We start from the raw sequence: 11,609 nt of genomic DNA, 5'->3' as shown, positions 1-11,609 counted from the left end.
CCACTGCCATTCTTCTATCTACAGTCTCAGACTCATGCTTAAAACATTGAGCCAATTTCTTAAACAGGGCAAGGAACCTCTCTCTCCCGGCCTTTGCTTCCTTTTGGTCACAGTCAGATGGAAAACAAGGCAAGAAACCTCCCTCTCCCCCCCCTCCCATCCTTTGCTTCCTTTTGGTCACGGTTAGACAGAAAATAGGGCAAGAAACCTCCCTCTCCCCCCCACCTCCCCTCCCGGCCTTTGCTTCCTTTTGGTCGCAGTCAGACAAAAAATAGGGCAAGGAACCTCCCTCTCCTCCCAGAACCTCCTAAAACGAGAAAGAAAATCCTTAAAATCATGATATTCTTGCAAATCCTTCACGAACCTTAAACCAGGAATTCCATAAAACAAAAAAATGGGAGATCTTCTTCAACCTACGACCATAAAGTCTGCAGAATCCTTCGAAATCGGGAAGAAAACATCAAATCGGAGAGATGAAACCCGACTATCATAAAAAAAACAGATTGCAGGAAAAAAAAGGTGAAAGGAAATCAAAAATCTAACTCTGAAAAACAGATTGCATCATGATTACCTCTTGGATTCTAGAGACCGCTAGAACTCGAATTCCTCCCGAGATGAGCCCCAAGGTTTTCGTCGGAGATAACACCCCTGAGATCGAGAGAGCGAAGTGGGAAAGAGGAAGATGAGCGGGCTTTAGTACGATGGAGGAGGGTTTGAGGAGAGGGATCGCGATGGTCGGTGATAGCTAAGGGGCTTTTTGGAGAGAAAAAATATTTCGATTCCTACCTCACGGGAAAGTAGCTTTTCCATGTTCCTTATGGGAAAGACTTTTCCATGAAATGTGAGAATTACATTCCCACAGGAATAGAACTTTTTCATCTCTCTTCTTTGAAAACTCCAACCAAACAAGAGGTACCTATTTACTTTCCCATTGACCATACTTTCCTCCCTTCTTTTTCCGCGAATCAAACGAGCCCTTTAGATCGAGACGAGTCATCCTTAAGCAGAATTGCGTTAGCCCGCAGAATGTGCCTGAGTTGACATAGACCAGCTCAAACTACCTTCAGCTCCGTCCCAAAAACAAAAATATCAAAGATCTGGCACCCACCAGCTGCAACCACCTAAGAATCTGGGCCTTTGATCACAAAGCCCGGATCACCCCTCCTAACACATTCCAGCGCATATCCGTCGAAGTTGACCTTGAGGAAACTCGGGGGTGGAAGCTTTCAGGTGATAAACATCATCTGTGGTGCTACAAGAGCAAATACAGAGCCACAGATATCTCGAGCTATCAAAGGCCTATCTGATGGACTTGTATGGATGATCTTTGTCGCCTGCACACGGGCCTGCTCCATAATAAACCTAGGTATAGGGCTACTCTCTCCAAAGCTCCCAGCGTTTCTAGCCAGCTAAATATGGTAAGCAATGTAAGTCGCCTCAATGGCTATATACCGGGTCTGAGAGTGGCGGCCTACTATCGAGCACCTGGGTGAAGGGGCCCAACTGGCACCGGGCATCCGGAGGAATATCGACAAGCCTCCAAACTCTTATAGCTTAATCGTACTGAATCAGAACGTGGTCTACAGTCTCCTCCACCTTGCACCCAGGGCAATGTGGTTGGATGCCCAGTCCACGCCTGCTCAACACAAATCTCGTCAGTAGCCGGCCCCAAACCACCTTCCAGAGGAACATGGCAACTCTCGGGTAAAGACTGAATCTCCAAATTCATGCGCAATTCTACCTCGAATGCTGCTCGCACTGAAGAAAGCCGTAAATGTCTCACTCTGATCTTGGAGCTGTAGAACGTACTCCAAACCCTCACATTCGGACCAGTACTCTCTGAAATCAGCGACTAGACTCTCTTCGCGAGGTGCTCACCAAACAGATGGGTGATCCAGTTAATATCTCACCCTACCTCGTTAGGACGGAGGAGATCGCAAATCCGCAGACCGTCCATGGTCTCAACATTGATAATGGTCGGCTAGAGCCTCACCGGAAGAGTATCCACCCAAGAGTCCACAAGATCTATACTGCACCCATCACCAATCAGCCATCTGATGTTGTTAGCCAAGGCAGTGGGCATGTACCTATAAATCTCTCACCAAATGAAGGAACACCTCCGATCACCCTAAGCTACCCCGCCCGCCGTAACCAGTCCATAACGGGCAGTCATCACCTGACTCCATAAGCATTGTGGCTCAAGAACCAGTCTCGTTGCATGTCAAACAATCAGCACCCCTCTCCTCATGAGAAGAGACTAGACACTCGGCCCTTCTTCGCGAGTCGGCTGGCAGACGGTCTTCCATGCCAGCAAGTACACCCCGTGCCCACCGCTATATGAGCCCCACATAAAGCTTTGGAGAAAATGCTCAATCTTCATCAGCACAATCTTTGGAATGATTGTGTTGGACATGAGATAGACTGTTATAGAGCTCAGGGTCGATCTCGCCAGCGTCAGCCTCCCCATCATAATAACGAGGCCGCTTTCTAACCCTCAAGCCGCTTTTGGATGCGTTGCACCAAGCACTCCGACACCCGCAACCTCCTCCCAGTGATGGAGACACCCAGGTAACTCTACAGCTCCTCCTTCTCTCTTATACTAGGGAGCCCCCTAATAGCTTGCTTTATCTGCAACTCCGTCTTCGAACTGAAGCATATGGTAGATTTATAAAGGTTCACCTTTTACTGGTAGTCTTTCAAAATTGCATCTTCACCAGGAAAAGACAATCGAAGGAACAAATCCAGCAAATTAATCTCTCTTAACGAGTGTCAAATTTGCAGTAACTGGATTGCCATCACCTATAATTTCTCTTAGTTGTGGCAAAACTCGAATAGTCTGAGCAGAGAGCGTGCCATCAAATGGAGCGATGCTGGAAGGGGACCCCTCCTTGTACAGACTTATCCCATTGGCCAGGATGCTTTAGAGTGGGGCTGCTTTCCTGTGATCGTTTGTGGATGTTAGTCCCTGTCCTGTCCTTTTTGTATCCAGCGCGCAGCCGAAGGTCACGAGCCTGCACAAATCTAAGCACAGCAAGCCAACTACAGCAAGTACAAAACGTATTATTAGACCTGATGCATGTTTAATTATTTTATCATCCAACAGGGAATCTACCACATTTCGTCTCAAAGGTGCGTGAGATGCAGCATAGATACCGATGTCGCAAGAGCATACGCATGGAGCGCCACTCAAAATTTGAGAGCTGAAATTTGCACCTAGAGCCACATTGCCACGTCAAATACTAATCAAACATGCCATGCAAGCTATTGTGCTTCTCAGCATGTAAGCGTGTGAACCGAACCGAGACCTCTATCCTCTACCCTCATCGACTGCTTGATCATTGAATTCACAGTCAGAACGCCATTAAGGGAAGGAAACTAATCGAGAAATTCCCTGGCTGCGATTGCGGCAGAACGAGAGACAGATTTCTCGTATCAGCTGTTGCCAGATAGTCAGCCAAAAACCGTGAAGAAACCGACTGCATTCCTGCCCAAAAAGCAACTTTAAATTACTCCCGTTCCCAGCGCGCTGCCAACTAACGTCTCCTGTCCATAATAATTTTCCAGCGTCCACCCAGAAAAAAAGGGAATAAAACACGACCAGGGGAGCAGCCGCCCAAAAAGCAACTTTAAATTACCCCCGTTCCCAGGTCGCTGCCAACCAACGTCTCCGCCCATAATAATTTTCCAACGTCCACCCGAGAAAAAAAAAAAGAAAACACGACCAGGGGAGTAGCCGTTCAACTCACGACTTCTTCCACCCCGCATCGCTGGGTTTGAAGCGTTGGGACTCTCGTGGGATCCGCTGTTACCTAATTGTCCAATTAATTTTTTTAAACAATATTTTTATGAAAAAAAATTAAGGAGAGTACTAGACAAATCCAAATATTAAAATATGTTAGAAATAGAAAAAAATAAAATTAAAATTTTTGGCATGTAGACTTTCCAAAATATGTGAAATTGTATGAATATCCTAGCAGAGTATCATTTACATATATATCTTTATTTTATTTTATTTTTTTTACAGATCTACATATTAAGAATATTTCAATTATTTTCAATTTTAAACAGCTAATTTGTTGACGGTGTTGGATGGTGTGGGCATATATGCAAAAAAAAATAATAATAAAGTATGTACATGTAAAACAAGTATTTTAGTATTAATTTTAAAAAATATATTTATATAAATTTTAATATTTAAAAGATATGTATGCAAAAAAATAAAAAAAAAATAGAAGAAAAAAATATTGAGCGAAGAAAGAACCTAACGACTACTTCCACCCCGCATCGCTGGGTTCAAAACGTGGGACGCCCGTGGTATTCTGAAGCCATACAAAACAAAGAAGACCGGCAAAAAAAATTTAAAAGCAAAGTAATACTGAGTGAAGAAAGAACCTAACGACTTCTTCCACGCGGCATCGCTGGGTTCAAAACGTTGGACTCCCGTGGGATTCAAAGCCATCCAAAACAAAGAAGCCCGGCAAAAACGTCCCCGTGCAATCACCCAACAAAAAAAATTAGAAGCAAAGAAATATCGAGTGAGGAAAGAAGGGAACAACGAAGAGCTGGTCTTTGGGTTTAGGAATTCCAGAAATTATTATAGTCTTATTAGATCTGTTCTTCAGAATAGGTACGAATACAACCGGAAGCCTAAAAAGTCGGTCATTTAAATCCCACCAAATTTAGGGGTGTTAGAGGACGGAAGAATTAAGGCGGGGACCGGCATCTAAGCCCACGGGAATCCAAAGCTTTGGACTGGGAGGGAGTTTTTCCTACTAAAACGAAGGTATATTTGGATATATAGCCGTAGATTTTCTCAGGGGAAGGAGGGGGGAGAGAGAGAGGAGGAGGAGGGAGGATGGAGGGGGGCATCTCGTTTTGGCAAGCCCTGACCCTCTCCTCGATCCTGGGATGGGTGCTGGCGTCGTCGGCGTTCGATCTGACCAGGAGGGTGAGAGCCCTGACCCAGCCCTGGGTCACCCGCCGCGTGATCGTCGATACCCCTTTGATCCTTGGGTTGCAGGTGAGCCGGCGACAGATTGACCCCTTTTTCGTCGATTTTGGTCGTGTTTCTGTGCGAAAACTGGGATGTTTTATCCTGTTATGGGGTTCTTTTGTTGAATTTTGGACAGAGGATTCAGCATCGGCTCTTGGACGATATGTTCTCGGTGCTGTCTTGTGTTGTGTCCGTGCCCTTTTACACAGGATTTCTTCCTCTTCTCTTTTGGGTATGCGTTGGACTATCTGTTTTTATCTTCATTACTTCTTGTTATTTTAGTTAAAAATGATTCCTTTGTTTTCTTGTTTCGGGTAATTTTGAAGAGCGGGCATAGCAAATTGGCCAGGCAGATGACCCTGTTAATGGCTTTCTGTGATTACATTGGGAATTCTATGAAGGTAGATTGGATGCCTATCTGAGATTTGTTTGAATCTGTTATTTTAAGGGAAGTAATTTGATGCATGTTTTGTTTGCTTTAACTGTCTTCCCTTTTGTTGATCTATTGATCTTTTGATTGAGGGAATGTAGGATATGATATCGGCTCCTAGACCCAGCTGTCCTCCTGTGAGACGAGTGACTGCTACTAAAGATGAGAAGGAGAATGCCATGGAATATGGCTTGCCTTCTTCACATGCTCTCAACACTGTTTGCCTCTCTGGGTATCATTTTTCTTCTATTAGTCACCTTAGCTCCATTGCTTATTGTTCTTTTTTTTTTTTTGATATGTTAAAGAGATTTTATCTAATAAATAGAGACTATGACCAAGGCCATGGAAAGATATTTCATTAAGGCCTGAGGATATTACTGTTAGGAAGTTGTAGAATTTGATGAAGGAAACTTACTAATAGAGTCCTATCAAAAAGACGCTACATTGGGTGATCTCCTTAAGATGGCATTGTGCAAATGGTGACTTCTTGGGAGTCCTGTTCCCAAGAACAATGTTCAACTCTTCTCCATCCACTCTAATTCTGCACTCTTAGAGTAAGTTAAAACCATTTAAGCTTTAACCTCAGCCAATACAAAATGAAATCTCAGAAATTATAAGGAAGAAGCATCAATTTGGAAATGACAACTAATTTTGTTGGGTTCTATGGGCTTCAACAAGAATGACAAACAAGAAATTCATCTAAAATATCTATTTAAATAAAATATCTTTACCAGTTAAAATTATAGAAATGTATTCAAATTCCACTGATGACAGGCAATGCATTTTTTTGTGTGTACATGACTAAGTTACCTTCTGGTAGTGCACTTAGAATGACCTTTTCTAGAAGCTCAAGCAGCATTATTATAACATATCGTAAGTGAACAGCCATTTTAATGCCATTTGAAATTATTGTGCCTTTTATAGAGGCTCAAGCTCATCACTAGCTGGCTGGACTAGGCTCTGGTAACTCAGGTTTTGTTGGTGCTATGAGGGAGGGAACAGCAAGGGAGCAACCAATGAAGGTGAGCAGTGAAAGTGGTATGACAGTGGTGGTTGCATGGGCAGTAATGGTGGGGGAGCTGCAGATGGAGGTGGAATGGTTGATGGAAGTGAACTGAGGTGGCAATCAGGTAACTTGAGGTTTTCTATTTTCCGAAACATAAGTCGATGTTGAATTGGTGGAGGAGGCATTGCAATGAGGTAGATAAAGGCAGGGGCAGAGATGGAGGGATTGGAGCAAGCTGAACTTTTCAGACATTGAGATTGGCCACCAGAAGTTGGTGGAATGGGGGTGGGGAAGGGAGCAGCAATGTTGAAGAGGTCTCTTAGTTTTGGATGGAAGAGGCTTAGGGCCAATGTGGTGCAAGAGGATTAGGACCAGTGACATACATACGTATCTCCCTGCAGAAGACCAAATCAGTACCCGACCAGTGGATCCTCTCTAACAGTTTAGATTTTAAGTTAACTTCTTATACATGAATGTAAAATATTGTCCATAGATTCTTTTGTCATGAAATATAATTAAAAACATATTAAATATGTACTTTATTAGTAAATGAAAAAAGGCATCCAAGTGCACGAGACTCCTGCCATTATGGGGCTTAGGGAGAATTAGATGTATACAGCCTTACCCCAATTTAGTTGTCCCCATGTTTCGAACCCATAACATGCAGGTCACAATGGAGCAGTTTTACCATTGCACAAGGCCCAACCTTTTTTCATAAGTAAATGATAGTTTAAAATTTATATAAGTGTGAAAATGTTTATATCTTTATTTATATTTATTCATTTATTTTGAGTTTAGCTGAGATGAACACGGGCAAGCCGGGCATATCCCGTTTGTTTCTCTGCATTCAAGCTCAAGATCTGGGTCAAGCCAAGCGAGCCTTGTCGAGCCAAATTTCAAGCTTATTTGATTAGCCTAATACCCAATAGATGCTTGTCCAATGGTCCCCCTTCCAATAGATACATTCTTTACCATATTGTTAATAACCACCTCCTACACGTAATTGTTGACAGTCGGTTATGCCTACTTGAACAATCAAAATTCATGATGCTTTTGGCCAAATAGTCATAAATTCTTGTATTCAAGATTAATTGAAATTGCCACTTTACACCCCCCCCCCCACCCTGACAAGAAAGAAAAAAAAGCAATTTCCACATTATGAAAAATATAAATTGGTGTCATTCTTATTTCTCTCTTTTATAATCTGTTTAATGATCTGGCTTTTAGAGCAATAGTAACAATATTAGTATACACAATGATGAACAAGTGGACAGTGGAAAGTGACTGGTATAGCATCGGTTATGGTTGTTTATGGATGTTGCAGATATTTGCTTCACTATGTTCTTAACACCTGTGTGCAAAATGATGGTGTCGCAATTGCTGTTGGGGTTTCTCTTGTTTTCGCACTTGTCATGCTAATTGCCATAGGTGAGTTTCAGCTCATTCTGGATATATTAGTGGATGTTTTCCAACATTAGGTATTTACAATGGTGCCATTTAAAGAGACAGGCTTAGAATGTCGAAAGAATTCATTTTTATAAATGGGAGGGAGGAGGAATTACCTTAATGCTGCTTGTAGTTTGCATTCTCTGTGATCTACTTCTGGGTGTGTAAACCTGGTTTTCCTTCATTTTTGTAGGGAGGATATACTTGGGTATGCATAGCTTGATTGACATTGTTGCAGGGATCATCTTTGGGCTTGTTATCCTTTTCTTTTGGTTGACAGTCCATGGATATGTTGATGATTTTATTATATCTGAGCAGAACGGTATGCAAACTAAACTTTTTTTATTGTTTATCATCATTACTTTGTGATTGATCATCAGATACCTTATTTATGATTAGAAAAAGATCTTCTCTCATCCCATGCACAGCTGATGATTTTTTTTTAAAAAAAATCTGATTTACTTTGCAGTTACATCCTTCTGGGCTAGTCTTTCTTTCCTGTTGTGTTTTGCGTATCCTACTCCAGAATTTCCGACCCCAAGCTTTGAATACCACACAGCATTTAATGGTGTTGTGTTTGGAATAGTAAGCACAAACTACTCTCCTTTTGCTTCTTATTTAGATGTCACTTAAATCTGTTTTTTTGAAACCCTTAGGTTCTGTGGTAGGATGGTTTTCATCATATGCAGAGGTGTGAGAATCAGTAGTAACATATTGCCACCATGACATATCTAACTAATTTATATTGAACATTCTCTCAAGCAGTTCATGTGACAGAACCATGCTTTCATCAAATTTCGTATGGATGTATGACTAATAGTGAACCTTTTGGCACTATCACAGATCGCCGCTAATTCTGCTGAGCATTTTAGTAAACCATTTGTAGACAAAAAGAAACAACTAAGGGTCCGTTAAGGAATTCCTGCAGGAATATCCTGCATGAATTGGGTCTGTTGGCCTGCCCAACCTACAATCCTTGAAGGGCCTGCCCATGTCCTAGCCTAAGTCCCAACTTATGGGCCTGTTAGTTTGCAGGGGGAAAAAAAAGAACCAGGGAGGTCTTTTTAACCTCCCACAGGACTTGGGCTGAGGGATATCGGGTTGATATGCGTCATTACACAAATGGGTTGCCCAATCAATGAATCCAGCAGGAAATCCTGTCCAATCCTGCTGCATTATCCAAACAGGTCCTAACTTGTGTTAGATGAAAGTAAGGGTAGCCAATATATATGCTTCACATTTTCCTTTGAGTGCAGCATTTTTCCAGTTTTCAACTCTCCACTATTATATTAGTGCATAGCTTGATTAGTCAAGAATAAGCAAGCCTCTGCTTAGTTCTTCCTTCCAGGGGCTAGGAAACAAATAACAGGAAATAGATGATATGAGATATTATACCTCCAAAATACTTGGGGAAAATGTTAACTCACTCTCGCGCGCGCATGCGCCCCCTTTTGGCCTGCCAATACTTGTCATATGTGATACATGTCACTGACATGAACAGTGGAAGAAACTGTAGATAGAAGATTGAATGCACCTCAACTTGTACTAGAAGCAACTTCTCTTTCTCGCAGCGAAGACATTATCTGCTATTTGGTGATTAATCAAATTTAGAACACAATCTAAAATATTTTTCCCCATTGCCATCCAGGTCAGTGGAATCCAGCAAACTTACTTTCATTTTCACCATGAGAGTGTTCCACACATATTTAGCCCAGAACTACCCCTTCTCGTCTTCTTGGGAAGGATGTTGGTTGGCATACCTACCATACTAATAGTGAAGTTCTGCAGCAAGGCTATAGCTAAGTGGTTGCTGCCTGTGATGTGCAACACTTTGGGCATCCCGGTAGTTTCTTCATGCTATGTCCCAGCACTGAGGGGATCTGACAGCAGTAAGAGCAAGTCTGATGGTAAGCAAATGGGTTATCTTCAGAAAGTGATGTCTTTCTTCCCACAGAAAGCGTATGATGTCGACACCGGAATAAGGTTTCTCCAGTATTCTGGCCTTGCATGGTCGGTGGTTGATTTGGTTCCGTCACTCTTCTCTTATCTAAATTTGTAGCAGGTGTACATAATCCAAATGAGAGTTGTACACTCATATTCTGTTTCAATTTGAAATTTCTCATAATGGTCTTGCAAGGTTGTAAATGAAATCATTCTTTGATATCAATTTTGAAAAAATATTGTCTTTCAAAGATGAGATACTTGTGGCTTATGCATTCTAATATCCTCTATCGAAATTAATGATTTTAGCCTCAACCACTTGGGCCTCACTGTCATTCTTCTTATGATCATTTAAGTGAAACCGAATAAGCTGCCACATAGGCTTAACCCAAATTTATAGGAATCTCTTAAAAATCAAAGATCCCGTCTACTAGCTGGCAAACCTGCTACAACAGGGAGTTCCATGGTGGGAGAGTACGTTTTCAGTTCACATCATACAGCTTGTAATTGGCATGGTGGTATGATTTTTCCCATGACTGTGATAACTAAAATAAGGCTTGATGGGAGGGAAGGGGCAGAAGGCCCTCATCAATCCAATATTTTCTGTGTGGAGTGTAAAGAGGGACTAAAATCAACTAACACGGAACAGTTGAACACCTTTAACAGGGTGTTTAGTTGTCTAACTGCACTTCCATGGAAAATCATGCCTATAGACAAGGGAAAGACCTTAGGAGTTAGAATGGCATGTCTTCAAGGGAGGAGCAACAAGGTAAATACTGCTTCAGAGTAGCCGAATGGAAGTGCATAACCATATCCCTCGTGGAGATACTACAAATTATTTTCAAATGAGCTGCGGTATCACAAAAAAAGCCTAAAGATCCTGGAGGAGCAACGGCTCTACATCTATGGTTTTATCCCAATTTTTCTATCTTCCCTGTCACTGCTTGATTCCCACCTCCACAGGAGATATGGGAAGTCCAGTCAGGTCTTCGCCGGAAAAAAAAAAAAAGGAATAATAGCAACAACAGGTTGAAGACCGTAAAAACTGGTTATACTTCAACGAAACCGAAGGCTAACCATTTTCTTTGCAAAAAATAGTGCAATCAGCACACAGCTTGGATGGCTCTATCACTTCACCACAACAGCATGTTCATAGGAAACAATGGGCACATGTATTAGCTTGTTACTGAAGCCATAAAACATGGTCCAGGTTGATAAAGTTGAACAAGTGCTCTCTACTGAAATATATAGCAAAAGGTAGAATGAGCTTAGTGTCAACATAAATTTCTGAAAGTTCTAGCTTGCGGTTGTCACATGAAGTAACCGTCGTTGAATAAACGTATTTTTTTATTATTAAAACGTTTTATTTAAGCTCCATTGCACATTTATACTATCCTCTAACCAACCTTTAGTGTCTACGACGGGCGGTTAATATAGCAGTTATATCGTTTAATACATAAGGATTATTAGTACCAGAGGAATCCATCATGGAAACAAATGGAAAAAAAATACTTCCATGAAATGATTGAAAAGGAAAATAATAATGAAGAAGAGCCTCATTTTTGAAGTAATTAAAGTTTCCTCATCCACTGGTATTCCACAAGCCAAAATAAGTTATAAAAAATAAAATGCTCCAACGTTAACTTGCCCCACTACAATGTCTTTCGCAAAGAGTTGTTAATTCTTTTCTTCCCTTTAATTTTTTTCTCTTTCAATTTAATAAAAGAAATCAATTTCTTCCCTATAAAGCATTTGACAGATTTCATCTTACATGTGGGCGATTATAGTCACAA

The 11,609-nt window shown here is 41.6% G+C and overlaps 1 protein-coding gene across 1 annotated transcript; it reads left to right on the top strand.

The window, feature by feature from the left end:
- Positions 1-4,454: 4,454 nt before the first annotated feature.
- On the top strand, positions 4,455-10,067 carry SPP1 (Phosphatidic acid phosphatase (PAP2) family protein). The gene is made up of 8 exons (XM_008790856.6): positions 4,455-5,020; positions 5,130-5,225; positions 5,320-5,394; positions 5,525-5,655; positions 7,754-7,857; positions 8,069-8,197; positions 8,345-8,460; positions 9,524-10,067. Exons 1-8 carry the CDS (start codon positions 4,856-4,858, stop codon positions 9,932-9,934), a joined length of 1,227 nt encoding a protein of 408 aa, XP_008789078.2. The 5' UTR covers positions 4,455-4,855; the 3' UTR covers positions 9,935-10,067.
- The last annotated feature ends 1,542 nt before the right edge of the window (positions 10,068-11,609 follow it).

The sequence above is a fragment of the Phoenix dactylifera genome, chromosome 1 (assembly GCF_051530095.1).
Source record: "Phoenix dactylifera cultivar Ajwa chromosome 1, Ajwa_hap1_PhDact_Kaust_v1.1, whole genome shotgun sequence".
NCBI lineage: Eukaryota > Viridiplantae > Streptophyta > Magnoliopsida > Arecales > Arecaceae > Phoenix > Phoenix dactylifera.
Note: the sequence above shows the minus strand (reverse complement) of the source record. Positions and strands in the feature narration are given on the sequence as shown.